The sequence below is a fragment of the Saimiri boliviensis genome, chromosome 2 (genome assembly GCF_048565385.1).
Source record: "Saimiri boliviensis isolate mSaiBol1 chromosome 2, mSaiBol1.pri, whole genome shotgun sequence".
Lineage (NCBI taxonomy): Eukaryota > Metazoa > Chordata > Mammalia > Primates > Cebidae > Saimiri > Saimiri boliviensis.
This window is the reverse complement of record NC_133450.1, coordinates 112,602,632-112,622,181: the sequence shown is the minus strand read 5'-3', so window position 1 is coordinate 112,622,181 and position 19,550 is coordinate 112,602,632. Positions and strand designations below refer to the sequence as shown.

Below are 19,550 nucleotides of genomic sequence, written 5' to 3'. Positions count from 1 at the left end.
GATGTTTAGAAAAGTACCTGGCATTGGCCGGGCGCAGTGGCTCAAGCCTGTAATCCCAGCACTTTGGGAGGCCGAGGCGGGTGGATCACACGGTCAAGAGATCGAGACCGTCCTGGTCAACATGTCGAAACCCCGTTTCTACTAAAAATACAAAACATTAGCTGGGCATGGTGGCACGTGCCTGTAATGCCAGCTACCCAGGAGGCTGAGGCAGGAGAATTGCCTGAACCCAGGAGGCGGAGGTTGCGGTGAGCCGAGATCACACCATTGCACTCCAGCCTGGGTAACAAGAGCGAAACTCTGTGAGTATAGTATAATTGTGGTATTAGCAGAAAGCAAAGCAAGGAACCTTTTGTTGGGTTTTTGAGTGACTGGACTGAGTTGGGGAGACTTCAAGGGAGAAGAGAACCACATGACAGAGCAAATCCTGGTTGTAGTCATGGCTTACTTACTGGTACTTCCTTGTTACTGTCATCTTGCTTAAGTGACCTGGACAAGGCAGAGGTGGTGAATGGGAGAATAGAGGTTGTTAAATCAGGATTCTGGTCTAGTGGCCAACACGCTTACTGCTTCTTGTCAGAACCTGGGTTAAACACTGGAAATAGACACTTTTTTCCTGGTTTAAGCATTCAAAATCTAAAATGACCTCAGAAATATATAGTTTGTAAGCTTATTCAAAACTTCCCCACAAATGCCAGTGTTACCATAAAATACAATGAAAGGTTAGCTAGCTATACTAGTTAAAACAGTGATCAGGTTACCTGTGTAAACATGGTTCTTACCAGTCCCGGAGAATCAATGCTTCTGTCATTTAGGGTAGAATTAGGGACAATTCGGGTATAGCCTCCAGTTCAGTTTTCCATTTCCTTTCCAACTTCAGACATATATTTCCCATTAAAAAGGAAGGGACAGATTTTGTGAACATTTCTTAAGCACCTTGGAATCCTAGCAGTCAGTCTGTTCATGCTCATAGAAGTCCCTGTGACGATGTCCTTTGGTTGAAAGCACAAAAATATAAAAGAGATCTAGAGAGGATGGGCATTTTATTATTCTTGGATATTCTTTCTCTGTTGAACAAAACTGATGTGACTATTTCTGTCCCATTAGGAGCTCTTGTCCCTGGCAAAGCGAAAACGCAGTGACTCTGAGGAGAAGGAGCCACCTGTGAGTCAGCCTGCAGCCTCGTCAGACTCAGAGACGTCCGACAGTGATGATGAGGTGGGTGTGGAGGGCCTCGGCCTCTGAGACATTAGATAGTTGAGAGTTCTCGCATTGGTGGCTCTTGTTGGCCTCATTTCCTTAAACTGAGACTTACAACCTAAGAGATAGAAAAATTTGTTAGGGAAAGAAAATGGTGTAAGGAAAGCTGTTGAATGTCATGTTCATTGTACAGCTAGTTATCTAATGGATCCTTCTGCAGGATGTGCGTAGCCATTCAGTAGCTTTTTTTTTTTTTCAGCCTTATTGCAGAAGTGGTACACTCAGTAGTCATCTTTTTTTGTTTTTGAGTCATCTTTTTTTTATTTTATTTTATTTTATTTATTTATTTTTTTTTTTGAGGCGGAGTTTCGCTCTTGTTACCCAGGCTGGAGTGCAATGGTGCGATCTTGGCTCACCACAACCTCCGCCTCCTGGGTTCAGGCAATTCTCCTGCCTCAGCCTCCTGAGTAGCTGGGATTACAGGCACGTGCCACCATGCCCAGCCAATTTTTTGCACTTTTAGTAGAGACGGGGTTTCACCATGTTGACCAGGATGGTCTCGATCTCTCGACCTCGTGATCCACCCGCCTCGGCCTCCCAAAGTGCTGGGATTACAGGCTTGAGCCACCGCGCCCGGCTTCATCTTTTATTTTTTATGTTTTACTTTGTTGTTGTTTTTTCACATCATAAACTTTTGCTGCAAGAACTAATGAGTCATCTTTTAAATCTCACTTTCATTTGTTTGTTTGCTTGTTTTTAATCTCACTTTCATGATAGAAAATAAAGGCCGGGTACAGTGGCTCACACCTGTAATCTCAGCACTTTAGAAGGCCTAGGCGGACAGATCACCTGAGGTCAGGAGTTCAAGATCAGCCTAACATGATTAAACCCCATCTCTACTAAAAATACAAAAATTAGCCAGGTGTCGTGGCAGCCACCTGTAATCCCAGCTACTCAGGAGGCTGAGGCAGGAGTATCACTTCAATCCGCGAGGCAGAGGTTGCAGTGAGCTGAGATTACACCGTTACTCTCCAGCTTGGGCAACAGAGCAAGAATTCATCTAAAAAAAAAAAAAAAAAAAAAAAAAAGGAAATTTTATCAAGGATGCTATAGTTTAATGGGAAATACTTTAGTGAGAAAAGAATCTTTCTTTGGGGAGATTAATTCAACATCCCTCAGAATGATGATGCTAAGTTTAAAGGAGGAAAATCTAACTGTTCATTGTCTAGACCAAGGTCACATTCCCAAATTACCTACCAACAATGCCAGGCCCTAACCCAGAACCTTAGTGGAAGACAGATGAAGGGAAAGATATTTGAAACACTTCTACATGTTTCTTTTCTTTTATTTTTTTGAGGTGGAGTCTCGCTCTGTCACCCAGGCCAGAGTACAGTAGCACAGTCTCGGTTCACTGCAACCTCTGACTCCCCACTTCAAGCAATTTTTCTGCCTCAGGCTCCTGAGTAGCTGCAACTACAGGCACGTACCACTATGCCTGGCTAATTTTTGTATTTTAAGTGGAGATGGTGTTTTGTCATATTGGCCAGGCTGGTCTCAAACTTCCAATCTCAGAGACTCTACCCACCTGGGCCTCCCAAACTGCTGGAATCACTGCACCCAGCCTCTGATTTGATTTAAAATATTTTCTTCCTAATAGGAATTCCCTGGAGAGAAGCCGGATATTACCTTTCAGTGTAATTTCTTACCCTGTAGTCTAGGAAAATATTTGTTAACAGTAAAGTAAAAAATGTTTATTTAACATAAGGAAATTGAATTAGCAGGTGAATAGTATTTACAGGGCCTTGCATGTGCATTTTGGGAGTGATTGTCTTCTGATTGACTGTGGTAATAGTCTGTCTGTCTTTTGTTTTTGTTTGTTTGTTTGTTTTTTGAGACTGAGTCTTGCTCTTTTGTCCAGGCTGGAGTGCAGTGGTGCAGTCTCTGCTCACTGCAACCTCCGCCTCCTGGGTTCAAGCGAGTCTCCTGCCTCAGCCTCTTGAGTAGCTGAAACTACAGGCATGCACCACCATGCCTGGCTAATTTTTGTATTTTTAGTTGAGATAGGATTTCACCATGTTGAACAGGCTCGTCTCGAACTCTTGACCTTAGGTGATCTGCTCACCTCAGCCTGCCAAAGTGTTGGGATTACAGGCTTGAGCCATCGCCTCCAGCCATGATATTCTCTTAATCTTAAATAATTTAATAGATCTAAAATTGCTTTCTATGGCAAGAAGTAGTGAAAGTGTATTCTTTTGTTTATTTTTAATGGAGGAACTATAATTTCTCTCAAATTAATAGAAAATCAGTGGGGGTCTATGAAATAATTTGCTTTTTTGTTTTGTTTTCTGTTTTTTTAAATGCCTAGACGATACAGAAAAACATTGAAATAGTTTTTTCTTCCACTATTTCTGTAGCTACTTTCATTTTTCTTGTTTCAGAAGTCAGCTTCTGTGGTCCACCCTTGCCACTCAATATTCTATTAAGTTTGAATCTGTGCTGTGCCTGGAATACCCTGTAATGTGTTTGTGGTCTTTGTTATTCCTTAAGATATAAGCAGTAACTGCACTTGGAACACATTCGTTTTCTGTATTTCTGTCATTAAACTTAGGTCAGAGTCCTAACTTTTGCAGTTACTATTGAGATTGCCTTCCTCCTTTTTAGCCAAAGCACTGGAGGAGCCCAAAACCTGTGTTGGAGGTCCACGTCCATAAAATCTTTTATGGTTTAGGGTTCCCTTTGTTACCTGCAGCTGCTTAATGAAGTAAAAAGCTGCTCATCTTAGAGCACTACCCAATGCTTTGTGCACATATTGGAGAAAAAGCTGACAGCAAGCTGTACCCTGCCCAGTAGGAAATGAACCTTTGAGTGACTTTTCCACTGCAGGATTTTTAGCTCCTGCTGCTGCCTCCAGGTTCTAGTACTCCCACCCCTCTCTCAAGAGAGCAGGGTCTATATCACGGTCGTTGAGAAAGATGCTTGGTTTTCGGTTTGTATTATGTCTCTTTGGCCCAAGATACTAGCTTAGCACAGTGCACCTCAGAGTTAGAGCAAATAGTTCATTATTTTGGACAATTTAGAAAATAACTATTGAAATCTTTGTTAAAAAATTATTCAACCACTATGTAACTCAGTGTTACTACTGTGAGCTCAAACTTGCTGCTGTAGACATTTTAGATTGGGTAGGGAACTTCTGAGAGATTCTTAGGATATAAAGTTTGAGACAGTGGTTCTTGCTTTTCTTCCTTTTCATAATAATTATTAATACATCTTTCATGGGGAAAATAACACATACTGAAGTAGTCTGCTATGTCTTCTTGTTTCTTGAACTTTTGTGTCTTTGTTGCCTACAAATTAGCCTTTTAGAAATTTGGTCGTTGGCCGGGCATGGTGGCTCACACCTGTGATCCCAACACTTTGGGAGGCTGAAGTGGGTGGATCATGAGGTTGAGAGGTTGAGGCTATCCTGGCCAACATGGTGAATACTCATCTCTACTAAAAATACAAAAATTAGCTGGGCGTGGTGGTGGGTGCCTGTAATCCCAGCTACTCGGGAGGTTGAGGCAGGAGAATCACTTGAACCTGGGAGGTGGAGATTGCATTGAGCTGAGATAGCTCCACTGCACTTCAGCCTGGGTGCCAGAGTGCAGTACTATCTCAATAAAAATTTTAAAATGAATAAATTAAATAAAGTGGCACTTCTCCATCAGATGAAGCCCTCCTTGTGCCAGAAGCTGCCCTGGAGTTTTTTCAAACTTGTATATGTCTCTCTTATTGTTTATTGTCATTAGTGAGCCATGATTATAGGTAGAAAGAAATACGTTTGTCAGCTAGGCACGGTGGCTCATGTCTGTAATCCCAGCACTTTGAGAGGCTGAGGCGGGTGGATCGTGAGGTCAGGAGTTTGAGACCATCATGGCTAACGTGTGAAACCCTGTCTTTACTAAAAATACCAAAAATTAGTCAGACATGGTGGCACGCGCCTATAGTCTCAGCTACTTGGGAGGCTGAGTAAGGAGAATCGCTTGAACCTGGGAGGCAGAGGTTGCAGTGAGCTAAGATTGCATCATTGCATTCCAGCCTGGGCAACAGAGCAAGACTCGATTAAAAAAAATATATGTTGTGGGGCGCAGTGGCTCAAGCCTGTAATCCCAGCACTTTGGGAGGCTGAGGCGGGTGGATCACGAGGTCAAGAGATTGAGACCATCCTGGCCAACATGGTGAAACCCCGTCTCTACTAAAAATACAAAAAATTAGCTGGGCATGGTGGTGCGTGCCTGTAATCCCAGCTACTCGGGAGGCTGAGGCAGGAGAATTGCCTGAACCCAGGAGGCGGAGGTTGCGGTGAGCCAAGACCGTGCCATTGCACTCCAGCCTGGATAACAAGAGCGAAACTCCGTCTCAAAAAAAAAAAAAAAAAAGTTTGTTCCCTCAGATTTGCTAGGACAGAAAATTGGTCAAGAACAACTGAGCTAAAAGGTTAATCAGTAATTTGTTTATAAAATCAGAGACATAGCTGGGTGCGGTGGCTCACGCCTATAATCACAGCAATTTGGTAGGTTCTGGCGGGCAGATTGCCTGAGCTCAGGAGTTCAAGACCCACCTGGGCAACACAGTGAAACCGTCTCTACTAAAATTCAAAAAAAAAAAAAAAAAAGTCGGGCGTGGAGTCTCGCTCTGTCGCCTAGGCTGGAGTTCAGTGGTGTGATCTCAGCTCACTGCAACCTTCGCCTCCTGAGTTCAAGTAATTCTCCTGCCTCAACCTCCTGAGTGGCTGGGACTACAGGCGTCTACCACCATGCCCAGCTAAGTTTTGTATTTTTAGTAGAGACGGGGTTTCACCATGTTGCCCAGGCTGGTGCTGAACTCCTGAGCTCAGGCAATCTGCCCACCTCGGCCTCCCAAAGTGCTGGGATTACAGGCATGAGGCACCATGCCCGGATGGACAGATATCATATGTAGTAGTTTTTCTGTTGATTTAAAGCCATGACTATAAATGACATTTCTTGTACTGTGAAAAAATGTCTTTCAGAATATCAAGCTGTGTGGTACTGCTTTTTATAGCTTCGTTTCTCTTCTGTTATCCATCAAAAGTGACCGTTTGGCTCATTTATTGGTAATCTCTGCTGTAACGCTTCCAGTTTACTGCATGTGCTCTGTTGTGGGGTCAGGAAACCAGGGAATGCCATAGAGGTCAGGCTGGAATACCCTGCTTTAGTACTTGAACTTAATGACAGCTGTTAAGATTGCTCATGAACTTTATTTCGTACATACTTATTCCATCTTCACTACATACACAATCAGAGAGTAACACTTCACATATCTAGACACCATTGAGATTTCATTGCAAGAATTTGTAATAATAAGGTGATTTTCCTAGACTAGTTAATTGCTCAAATTTATTTACAAGAAATTCCGGCCAGGCGCGGTGGCTCATGCCTGTAATCCTAGCACTTTGGGAGGCCAAGATGGGTGGATCACCTGAGGTCAGAAGTTCAAGACCAGCCTGGCCATCATGGTGAAGCCCCATCTTTTTAAAAAAAAAAAAAAAAAAACCTGAAACCAACCCAAATGTCCATCGATGATAGACTGGACAGGGAAAATGTGGCACATATACACCATGGAATATTATGCAGCCTTCAAAAACGATGAGTTCGTGTCCTTTGTAGGGACATGGATGAACCTGCAAACCATCATTCTCAGCAAACTGACAGCAGAAAATCAAACACCGCATGTTCTAATTCATAGACGGGTGCTGAAAAATGAGAACACATGGACACGGGGAGAGGAGCACTACACACTGGGGTCTTTTGTGGGGGAATAGGGGAGGGACAGTGTGGGGGATGGGGAGTTGGGGAGAGAGAGCATGGGGAGAAATGCCAGATATAGGTGATGGGGAGGAAGGCAGCAAATCACACTGCCTTGTGTGTACCTGTGCAACCATCTTGCATGTTCTTCACATGTACCCCAAAACCTAAAATGCAATAAAAACCAAAATAAAAAAATAAAAAACAGAAATTACAACACTTCCTACGTAACAGTGTAACGTAGTGTTAATTATATTGTGCATTATTTGGTGTCACTTCGTTTCGTTTGTTCTCTTTATAGACTACAAGTTTTTGCAATTGAGTGCAAGGATTTTCTTTGCTTTCTAGTTAAATGTATGTGATTGCTTGATGATAAAATACAATATTGTCTTTTATACTTTGATTAGTTACACAGTAGAAAGGAAAGAAAGCTAAACTGTTCTTCATGTGTTCAGGCTGACATTAAATTGCATATACTGCCTCCTGTCACTTGGCATAAAAAAAGATTACATTTACTCTTCAATGCCTCTGACCCTTTTTTCTTTTTTCTTTTTTTTTTTGGAAACAGAGTCTTGCTCTGTCACCCAGGCCGGAGTGCAGTGGTGCAATCTTGGCTCACTGCAACCTCTGCCTCCCAAGTAGGAGGCAATTCTTGTGCCTCAGTCTCCCAAGTAGCTGGGATTACAGGCTCATGCAATCACTCTCAGCTATTTTTTTTTTTTTTTTTTTTTGTATTTTTAGTAGAGACGGGGTTTCACTGTGTGTGCCAGGCCTCTAACTGCTGATCTCAAGTGATCCGCCTACCTTAGCCTCCCAAAGTGCTGATCCTAGCACAGGTGTGAGCCACCACACTTATCTTCCTCTGACTCTTTTTTATTTTCAGAAAAAACACCTAAATCAGGAACTGTGCCCTCTCAAACACATCTCTTTTTCTGGCCATTGTCAGTACAGGCATTGATCGACTTAAGACCTATGCAACTTACGACCATTTGACTTTACGACCACAATCGCTAGCCACGACTGCTCCGCGTCTGGCAGCGCAAACTTTGCTCAGCTGGGCGTACGACAGTGCGGACCAGCTTCTGGCAGCACTGCCATCTCTCCGTGCACCATTTCAACTGTACATATAGCCGACTCAACTTACGACCAAATCATGTAACGACCGTTTAGTTGCCCTGTCGGCAGTCGTTAAGTCAAGCACTAGCTGTAATTAGAATAATGGCTATAGAACTTTGCTTACAATTACTTTGACTCAGAATAACTTTCAGTTCATATGAAAACCTGTAATGTTATGAAGTCTTAGAGATCATCTTAACGCTTTTTTTCCACAGATGAGAGAACAAACTCACAGAAATTCTCATTTTCTTTTTATAAAATAGCACCTCGCAGGTATGTAGAACTTCCTGGTATCTGGCGCTCTAAAACTTTTCTTACTCTGTCTCCTTTTAGTCTCAAACTACCCTGACAGGTGGTCAAGGCAGTTTTATTATTCCTACTTTATAGATAGGGAAACAGTCTCTGGTTAGAGGATTGGACTCTATCCCAGTTCTTTTGACTTTATTCCAGTGTAGTTTGTCACTAACCCAGCTGTTACTCTTTTTTTTTTTTTTTTTTGAGACAGAGTTTCACTGTTGTTACCCAGGCTGGAGTGCAATGGTGTGATCTCAGCTCACCGCAACCTCTGCCTCCTGGGTTCAGGCAATTCTCCTGCCTCAGCCTCCTGAGTAGCTGGGATTACTGGCATATGCCACCATGCCCAGCTAATTTTTTGTATTTTTAGTAGAGACGGGGTTTCACCATGTTGACCAGGATGGTCTCGATCTTTTGACCTCGTGGTCCACCCGCCTCAGCCTCCCAAAGTGCTGGGATTACAGGCTTGAGCCACCGCGTCCGGCTTTTTTTTTTTTTTTTTTTTTGAGATAGAGTCTCGCTCTATCACCCAGGCTGGAGTACAGCGGCATGATCTTGACTCACTGCAACCTCCACCTCCCAGGCTCAAGCAGTTCTCCTGCCTCAGCCTCTCAAGTAACTGGGATTACAAGCACCTGCCACCACGCCCAGCTAATTTTTGTAATTTTGGTAGAGTCAGGATTTCACCATGTTGGCCAGGCTGGTCTTTAACTCCTGACCTGAAGTGATCCATCTGCCTCAGTCTCCCAAAGTGCTGGGATTACAGGCATCAGCCACCACACCCGGGCTCAGCTGTTATTCTTGAATCCTACTTACTTAAAGGTATTTTATTTCACTTGTAAATTATGTTGAGAGTCACTAGACTGGAATGGTTTCTATGCTGGGACCTGAGACCTAGGAATATGGGTATTCCTTGCCCATTAGATACGGTTTCCTCTCTGAAATCTTGAAGTTTCCTTACTTCTCTGTCTTCCTCATGCTCAAAATACTCAGCATCTCAGTAGCATCCAGTTGCAGAGCAGCCAGTCCCCACCTTGTGTATCTTCCCATCTTTCAGCTGAGTGCCTTGAAGGACAGCTGCTTCACGTAATGGGAACCTGCTTATTACATTCTGTACACACTCAGCATGGCATGGGGGGAATATGGTACTCACCTTCTTTGTTTCACTGCATAATTGTTGCCCATTAGAATATCTGTTACATCAGTGAGAGTCAAACTGCCAATCTCTATCATTAGGTAAGAAAACATATTTCATCCAGTCTCTTTTTAACTTTTCTTCATTGCATATTTACAAAATACTTTTTGTCAATGTGTGCAAGAGTCCTAACAATGGATCCTTTCCTTTGCCTGGATGGTTTTTGAGCAGTGGTCATTGGGAGGTCCTCTGGCCTCTGTACTTGGAGTTCAAATGCAGACCAGAGGGCACTCTTTTCTCATTCTTGCCTTATGTTTGGTGCATTTGGGGGCATTTTGAAGGTTATACATAACAGAGCTTACCTTTCAGTAGAACCATAGTTCTCAAAACAAATTAAGAAGTGCTAGGTCATTTCCTCAACTTCCTCCTTGATGGGGGAAGAATGAGAGTATATCTTTAGTTCTCTCCTTTATTCTTTAGACTGCAGTTACTACTACATTCTGACGAAATAATTCATTTTCCCTTTGTCTCAGAATCAGGTGTATAAGACTTTTACAGGGATGGGTCAGCCATCTCTGGACTAATAGCTGGATTAAGATATTTCCATGTCAGTTCTGCTTAGACTCTGTTCTTGGGAGAAGAGGTACAGAGCACATATTTTAAGTATGTGCTTAGACAAAAAAGCATTCAAAATCTCTGGTTACAGAATTAAATGTGATCTATTCTCTAAGAAAAAAAAATCTTTGGGAGATTATTGGGACCTATTTGAGTCTCTTTCTGTGGATTAAATAAGAATAATAATGATAATCGCTCCCAGATTTTAAGTGATCATTTATCTTTGAGTGATGACAATACAGGTGATTTTAAAAAACTAAAACATAAATTTTTAAAAAGTAAGAAATGTTAGCCGGGCGCGGTGGCTCAAGCCTGTAATCCCAGCACTTTGGGAGGCTGAGGCGGGTGGATCACGAGGTTGAGAGATCGAGACCATCCTGGTCAACATGGTGAAACCCTGTCTCTACTAAAAGTGCAAAAAATTAGCTGGGCATGGTGGCACGTGCCTGTAATCCCAGCTACTCAGGAGGCTGAGGCAGGAGAATTGCCTGAGCCCAGGAGGAGGAGGTTGCGGTGAGCCGAGATTGCGCCATTGCACTCCAGCTTGGGTAACAAGAGCGAAACTCCGTCTCAAAAAAAAAAAAAAAAAAAAAGTAAAAAATGTTAGCCAGGGGTGGTGGCTCACGCCTGTAATCTGAGCACTTTGGGAGGCCGAGGTGGGCGGATCACCTGATGTCAGGAGTTCGAGACCAGCCTGACTAGTATGGTGAAACCCTGTCTCTACTCAAAATGAAAAAATCAGCTGGGCATGATGGCAGGCGCCTGTAATCCCAGCTACTCGGGAGGCTGAGGCAGGAGAACTGCCTGAACCCAGGAGGCGGAGGTTGTGGTGAGCCGAGATCGCGCCATTGCATTCCAGCCTGGGTAACAAGAGCGAAACTCCATCTCAAAAAATAATAATAATAATAATAAAATGAAATAAAATACAAAGTAAATATACAAGTAGCTGCAGTCCAAATTCCTAGTAATTTAATATGTATATAAGACGTTTTAGGCCAGGCACAGTGGTTCACAGCTGTAATCCCAGCACTTTGGGAGGCTGAGGCAGGCAGAGCACCTGAGGTTTGGAGTTCGACACCAGCCTGACCAACATGGAGAAATCCCATCTCTACTAAAAATATAAAATTAGTTGGGCGTGGTGGCTCATGCCTGTAATCCCAGCTACTCAGGAGGCTGAAGCAAGAGAATTGCTTGAACCTTGGAGGCAGAGGTTGTGGTGAGCCAAAGTCTTGCCATTTTACTTCAACCTAGGCAACAAGAACAAAACTCAGTCTCAAAAAAAAAAAAAAAAAAAGAAATTTTATGTTTAAAAGTAAATTCACCGACATTATTTTAATTTCTTCAAAACTTTGTCACATACTGAGGTGTTGGTTTTTTGCCTTTGGTGTGATAGACCTGACTGAATCAGCCTCATGAGAGGCAATGCAGCTTTGCTGTTGGAAGAAAAAAACGGTGTTTCCTTCTCACATTCATGTTTAGTTAGGAAAGCCTCTTTTAACTCAAAGCACTTTTATTTTCTTCTAATTTATTCTTGTCTTTTCTCACTACCCGACAAAGAATGAACATTATGGGCTATGAATGAATGACAGTTGCTAAGCTTAGGTTGAGGCAGATTGAAGCAGTTAGAGGGGAAAGGTTAAGAAAGCCTTGGATTCCTAGCATCTCCTGAGTTGGATTCACCTGTATGACTTCATATTTAGGTCATTTTACTCTCATAAACACATTTTTTTCCCTGAGGAATCCAGAATTTGACTCTCTTCCATGTGAGAAACCCAAATCTGAAGGCAAAAATAGACCTAGTCCCTCTGACACACCTGTTCCCTGATAGCCCAACCTTTATGCTCTCAACCTCTTTATATTCCCATTGGGTAGAAGTAGAAAGGGCCAAAACACTGTTTGGAAAAAGTAGGTCATACCCATTTTCAAAAGCAACCAATAAATGTTGAGTATTTATTATGTGTATAGTTATGTAATATTTTATAACAGCCAGTGTAAAAGATGTTTTGTATATTATTTACTTGAGTAATATCTTCACTGTCAGCCTAGAAAGTTGATATATTAGGCTGGGTGTGGTGGCACAAGTCTGTAATCCCCGCACTTTGGGAGGCCGAGGCGAGTTGGATCGCTTGAGGTCAGGCGTTTGAGACCAGCCTGGCCAACATGGTGAAACCCCGTCTCTACCAAAAATACAAAAAGTAGCCAGGCATGGTGGTGGACACCTGTAATCCCAGCTACTCGGGAGGTTGAGGTAGAAGCATCACTTGAACCTGGGAGGTCAAGGCTGCAGTGAGCTATGATCCTGCTGTTCTGTATTCCAGCAGGGGCAGCAGAACGAGACCCTGGCTCAAACAAACAAAAAGATTAAAAATAGCAGTCTTTTACAATTTTTTTTTTTTTTGAGACGGAGTCTGGCTCTGTCACCCAGGCTGGAGTGCAGTGGCACAATCTCAGCTCACCACAACCTCCACCTTCCAGATTCAAGCTGTTCTTCTGCCTCAGCCTCCCGAGTAGCTGGGACTATAGGCATATGTCACCACGCTTGACTGATTTTTGTGTTTTGAGTAGAGATGGGGTTTCACCATGTTGGCCAGGCTGGTCTTGAACTCCTGACCTAGTGATTCACCTGCCTCGGCCTCCCAAAGTGCTGGAATTACAGGCGTGAACCACCGTGCCCGGCCTATATAGAAAATTTCTAAGGTGGAAACATCTTCAGAACTACCCCTCTACCCAACCCCACCCTCTCAAAACAAAACAAAAAAAGACCAAAAGAATTTACTTCGTCTATTTATTTATTGTGAAATAGGTTAATTTCTTATCCTATTATAGAAGAAACAGAATTTGTGCCTTCATTGAATATTAGATGTAGAAATATTATGTTAGGCTGGGCGCGGTGGCTCAAGCCTGTAATCCCAGCACTTTGGGAGGCTGAGGCGGGTGGATCACGAGGTCAAGAGATCGAGACCATCCTGGTCAACATGGTGAAACCCCGTCTCTACTAAAAATACAAAAAATTAGCTGGGCATGGTGGCACGTGCCTGTAATCCTAGCTACTCAGGAGACTGAGGCAGGAGAATTGCCTGAACCCGGGAGGCGGAGGTTGTGGTGAGCCGAGATCGCGCCATTGCACTCCAGCCTGGGTAACAAGAGCGAAACTCCGTCTCAAAAAAAAAAAAATAATAAAGAAAAGAAAAGAAATATTATGTTAATACCAGCCTTAATATTCAGTCTGTGATAATCAAAAGATGATTATTCTTTATGGTAATTAGAATAAAGTTCCCAAATAAAGTGTTTTTTACCTAAAAGCATTTTAAGCTGACAGAATATCAAAGGAGATAGGGTTTAATATAACTAAGTAGTCTTTGCAAATTTATAAAATGGCTGTGTTGTCTTTCAGCTTATAATTGAAGTTCTCGAAGATAGTTTTTTGGCCTTGAGGTAGTTAACTGTATTGCTTGCCTGTTTGATGATACAAATTACAAATTCCTTACGTTTAGCTATCTGAGATTTCCTATTTGTGATCCAGTTTAAACGTTATATTACTGGATAATGCATGCCAATATTTTTAAAAGGATATGCACATATATTTAATGAGTAATTAATGTATTACTTCCTATCTCTCTGGAGTTAGTGCCAGTGCTGCCATTCATGCCAAAGAAGGCCCTTCTTTCTTTCTTTTGGTGCTTTCTGCAGTTTTCTCCTGGGCGCAAGCTACATTCTCTGCCTTCCTGAGACCCACTCCAGAACTAAACCATTCTCTGTACTGAAACCGAGACATACCAACCATTAACAACTACTGCCATCTCTGCCACATAAAACATCAGAAGCTATTTTTTGACTTGCCATAAAGTTGCTATCTTTTCTGTTTTCTATTGGCGATAAAACATACATGAGCTGGGTGCAGTGATGGGTGCCTGTAGTTCCATATACTCAAGAGGCTCAGGTGAGAGGACCACTTGAGCCCAGGAGTTTGAGACCAACCTAGGCAAAGTAGCAAGAACCTGTCTGAAAAAAAAAGAAAAATAATAAATTACATGTTTATTATGTAACTTTTCTCCTGTTTCTAAGACATTCCATGCCAGAAGTTCTAAAGTTTTAACCAAGTTTTCAAAAATGTAGGCTGGGGCCAGGCACAGTGGCTCACACCTGTCATCCCAGCACTTTGGGAGGCCAAGGCAGGCAGATTGCTTGAGCTCAGGAGTTTAAGACCAGCCCGGGCAACACGGTGAAAACCTGTCTCGACAAAAAATACAAAGATTAGTCAGATATGGTGGTACACGCCTATTGTCCCAGTTACTTGGGAGGCTGAGGCAGGAGGATGGCCTGATCCTGGGGGTCAAGGCTGCCGTGAGCCCGAGATCGCGTCACTGCACTCTAACCTGGGCTACAGAGTGAGACCTTGTCTCAAAAACAAAAATCTAGGCCGGGCACAGTGGCTCACACCTGTATTCCTAGCCCATTGGAAGGCCAAGACAGGAGGAATACCTGAGCTCAGGAGTTCAAGACCAGCCTGGGCAACATAGTAAAACCCCATCTCTACAACAAAAAAAACCCAAATTAGCTGGGCATGGTGGCGCATACCTGTAATCCCAATTACTCCAGAGGCTGAAGTGGGAGGAATGCTTAAGCCTGGGAAGCGGAGGTTGCAGTGAACCAAGATTGTGCCACTGCACTCTAACCTGGGCAACAGAGACCCTGTTTCAAGGAAAAAAAAAAAAAAAAAAAAAAACTTTTAAAAAATCTGTATTCTTTTTTTCATGTGAAGTGTATTTTGTTTTGGATTCAAAGATGAATGCCAGAGACTCTTAACCCTTGAGTCTTTCAGCTTTTCCCAGTAAAGTCCCTATTCCTATTTCAGTTTTTTTTCTTTTCTCCTTATAGTGGACATTTGGGAGCAATAAAAATAAGAAGAAAGGAAAAGCCAGAAAAATAGAGAAGAAAGGAACGATGAAGAAACAGGCCAACAAAACTGCCTCCTCAGGCAGTTCAGACAAAGACAGTTCAGCTGAGAGCTCAGCCCCTGAGGAAGGTGAGCTGAGCAGCCCAGACCTGGAAGGTCAACTCCCACTCTTGTCAGCTTGAAGGTGCAAAGGCAGAAGTGGGGAGGAAGGGGGGTACCTGCATTTAGCATGACCTCTGTCTTTAGAGCAGTGGTTCTTAGCTTTTTCCATGGTCATGAATGCTTTGAGAATCTGAATGAAGCAAGAAAAATGTATGCAATTCCAAAAGGTGGGTGAGAGCCCTGAAACCTATCCCTGGAACCCACGAGGATTCCTGCATGGTCTTGAATACCCTGAATGCCTTCTCCTCCTTTTTTTCTTGCTTGTGCATAGTCTGACTGAGAAGGGAAATCTTGGTACAAAACTCAGTAGAAAATATTATTTTTTTCGAAGCCAGTTCCAGAATTTTTAAACACTAGTTTGAAAAGTGAACTTGGGCCAAGTACAGTGGCTCATGGCTGTAATCTCAACACTTTGGGAGGCTAGGGTGGGAGGGTCATTTGAGCCCAGGAGTTCAGGATCAGCCTGGGTAACATAGTGAGATCCCATCTCTACAAGAATGTTGTGGTACACACCTGTGGTCCCAACTGCTCAGGAAGCTGAGGTTGGAGGATCGCTTGAGCCTAGGAGACTGTGAGCTATGATCACACCACTGCACTTCAGCCTAAGTGACAGAGCAAGACCCTGTCTCAACAACAGAAAAAAAGTAGGAAAGAAAAGAAAAGAAAAATGCAAGGACACTGGGAAAGAAAATAAAAGTGAACTTGTTCTGAGACTAGAATGATAACCTATAAATTATTTAAAAATTTAAAAATATTTTCTAAAATAATGTTTATATTCAAGCTGGCTTTATAAAATTGGCCTAACCTGGTTTTGAGCACATGCCTATGAATGTTAGCTCAAACTGAGTCAAGTACAGTTCCTGTTAAATTGCTGACTTAGCTCAGTACTCGTTGTACTCACATATTTTTTCCATGCCAACATTTGTCCTGTTAAGATCCACTGTTTTTGTTTTTGGTTTGGTTTTGTTTTGTTTTTTTTTGAGACGGAGTTTCACTCCTCTTACCCAGGCTGGAGTGCAATGGCACAATCTCGGCTCACCATAACCTCCACCTCCTGGGTTCAGGCAATTTTCCTGAGTAGCTGGGATTACAGGCACGTGCCACCATGCCCAGCTAATGTTTTGTATTTTTAGTAGAGACGGGGTTTCACCATGCTGACCAGGATGGTCTCGATCTCTAGACCTTGTGACCCACCTGCCTCGGCCTCCCAAAGTGCTGGAATTACAGGCTTGAGCCACCGCGACCGGCCAAGATCCACTGTTACTAGAAATTCACTAATCAGATTTTAATGATTCATTAAAATGTTTTTCTTTTACTTTTTTTTTTTTTTGAGACGCAGTTTCGTCCCTGTTACCCAGGCTGGAGTGCAATGGCGCGATCTCGGCTCACCGCAACCTCCGCCTCCTGGGCTCAGGCAATTCTCCTGCCTCAGCCTCCTGAGTAGCTAGGATTACAGGCACGTGCCACCATGCCCAGCTAATTTTTTGCACTTTTAGTAGAGACGGGGTTTCACCATGTTGACCAGGATGGTCTCGATCTCTCGACCTCGTGATCCACCCGCCTCGGCCTCCCAAAGTGCTGGGATTACAGGCTTGAGCCACCGAGCCCGGCTTCTTTTACTTTTTATTTTTATTTATTTATTTTTGAGACAGAGTTTTGCTGTTGTTGCCCAGGCTAGAGTGCAGTGACACGACCTTGGCTCACTGCAACTTCTGCCTCCTAGGGTTAAAGCAATTCTGCATCGGTCTCCCAAGTAGCTGGGATTACAGGCGTCCACCACCGCAGCCAGCTAATTTTTTGTATTTTTAATAGAGATGGGGTTTCATCATGTTTGCCAGGTTGGTCTTGAACTCCTGACCTCAGGTGATCTACCCACCTTGTCCTCCCAAGGTGCTGGGATTACAGGCGTGAGCTACTGCACCTGACCGTAATTTTTTGCCAGCTAATAAATGAAAAAGAAATTATAGGGTTAGAAAAATCACTACTTTTCTTTCTTTCTTTTTTTTTCTGAGATGGAGTATCGCTCTGTCACCCAGGCTGGAGTGCAGTGGCACGATCTCGGCTCACTACAACCTGTGCCTCCCAGGATCAAGTGATTCTCCTGCCTCAGCCTCCCAAGTAGCTGGGGGACTACAGGCATCCGCCACGACACCTAGCTAATTTTTGTATTTTTAGTAAAGACGGATTTTCACCATATTGGCCAGGCTACTCTCGAACTCCTGACCTTGTGATCCACCTATGTTGTCCTCTCCAAGTGCTGGGATTACAGGTATGAGCCACTGTCCTTGGCCACCACTTTTCAATCATAGTGATAAAGTTGATTTACTCAAGAATCCTCAATGATTGTTAAAACCACTGGTTGAGAATTCATTGGAAAACAATATTTTGTAATCTTAAACCTTCTCCCTATAAATACTATTATACAAAGAGGAAAAGGTGCCTTTACAAAGGGAAAATCTGGAAGACACCACCTTAACCGAGTAATCCAAATTAAAATAGTGGGACAAACAGATATTAGTTAGGGCGTCCTGATGTGATAACGTTGAAAAGGACACAGTCACTTACAGAGTATTCTTGCCAAAAATGGACAACCTGAATTGTTTCTTAACAAATTAACCAAACCAAATGAGGTGGACTTGATAACTGTTGCTATTTCAACTTAAATTAACTAAAAATTAATGTTTAAAATACAGTTTTTCAGTTGCACTAGCCACATTTCAGTTTGTGAATGGTTATGTGTTGTGGCTGCTATTCAGACAGAGAATATTTTTATCATCACCTCACAAAATTCTGCTAGACAATTTTTTGGGCTTATACTCTTCAAAAATTCAATGCACCAACAAATGGATAAATATAATATATATGTGTGCTATAGAATATTACTCAGCCATAAAATAGAGTGAAATAATGGCCTTTGCAGCAACTTGAGTGGAGCTGGAGGCCATTTTTCTAAGTGAAATAACTCAGGAATGGAAAACCAAGTATTGTATGTTCTCATGTGTAAGTGGTGGTTAAGCCATGAGGATGCAAAGGCATAGAATGATATAATGGGGCCAGGTGTGGTGGCTCACGCCTATAGTCCCAGCATTTTGGGAGGCCAAGGCAGGTGAATCACTTGAGGTCAGGAGTTTGAGATTAGCCTGGCTAACATGGTAAGACCCCATCTCTGCTAAAAATACAAAAATTAGTCAGACATGGTGGTATGCTCCTGGTGCCAGCTACTCAGGAGGCTCAGACATGAGAATCACTTGAACCTGGGAGGAGGAGGTTGGAGTGAGGCTAGATTGAGTGATGGAGTGAGATTCTGTCTGGAAAGAAAAAAAAAAGAATGATATAATGGACTTCGGGGACTTGGGAGGGAGTGAGGGATGAAAGACTGCATATCAGGTACAGTGTACACTGCTTGGGTGATAACGTACTCCAAAATCTCAGAAATCACCACTAAAGAATTTATTCAGGCCGGGTGCGGTGGCTCATACCTGTAATCCCAGCACTTTGGGAGGCTGAGGCAGGTAGATCGCCTGAGGTCAGGAGTTTGAGACCAGCTTGATCAACATGGTGAAATCTTGTCTTTACTAAAAATAAATTAGCTGGGCATGGTGACATGTGCCTGTAGTCTCTGCTACTCTGGAGGCTGAGACAGGAGAATCGCTTGAACCTGGGAGGCAGAGGTTGCAGTGAGCCAAGATCGTTTCATTGCACTCTAGCCTAGGCAACAGAGTGAGACTCAATCTCAAAAAAAAAAAAAAAAAAAAAAGAACTTATCCATGTGTCCAGAAAACACCTGTAGCCTTAAAACCATGAAATAACATTTTTTAAAAAATCAATGGCATGAAAGACAAAGAAAGGCATATCCCAATTAAAAGATACTAGACAAACATGGCAACCAGATGCAACATGGGATAGTAGATTGGAGTCTACTTGGTTAAAAAGTGACTGTAAAGGACAGTGGTGAAACAGTTGGTGAAATTTCAATGTAGACTATTGAATATAAAATAATGATGTTGTATCAATGTTAAGTTCCCTAAGTTTGATAATTATGTAATTGGTTATATGAGACTGTCAGTGGGGTGTGGTGGCTCATGCCTGTAATCCCAGCACTTTGGGAGGCTGAAGTGATTGGATCACCTGAGGTCAGGAGTTCAAGACCAGCCTGACCAACATGGAGAAACCCCATCTTTACTAAAAAAAAACAAAATTTTCCGGGCATGGTGGTGCATGCCTGTAATCCCAGCTTCTTGGGAGGCTGAGGCAGGGGAATCACTTGAACTTGGGAGGTGGACATTGCAGTGATCCGAGATCATGCCATTGCACTCCAGCCTGGGCA

General features: G+C 42.9%; 1 protein-coding gene across 1 annotated transcript in view; it reads left to right on the top strand.

The window, feature by feature from the left end:
- RTF1 (RTF1 homolog, Paf1/RNA polymerase II complex component) overlaps positions 1-19,550 on the top strand; it is a 75,125-nt gene that overhangs the window by 25,870 nt on the left and 29,705 nt on the right. The window contains exons 2-3 of the mRNA XM_003935693.4: positions 1,108-1,218; positions 15,043-15,190. Of these exons, the coding sequence (XP_003935742.2) occupies positions 1,108-1,218; positions 15,043-15,190 (259 nt within the window). The remainder of the gene's footprint in view (positions 1-1,107; positions 1,219-15,042; positions 15,191-19,550) is intronic.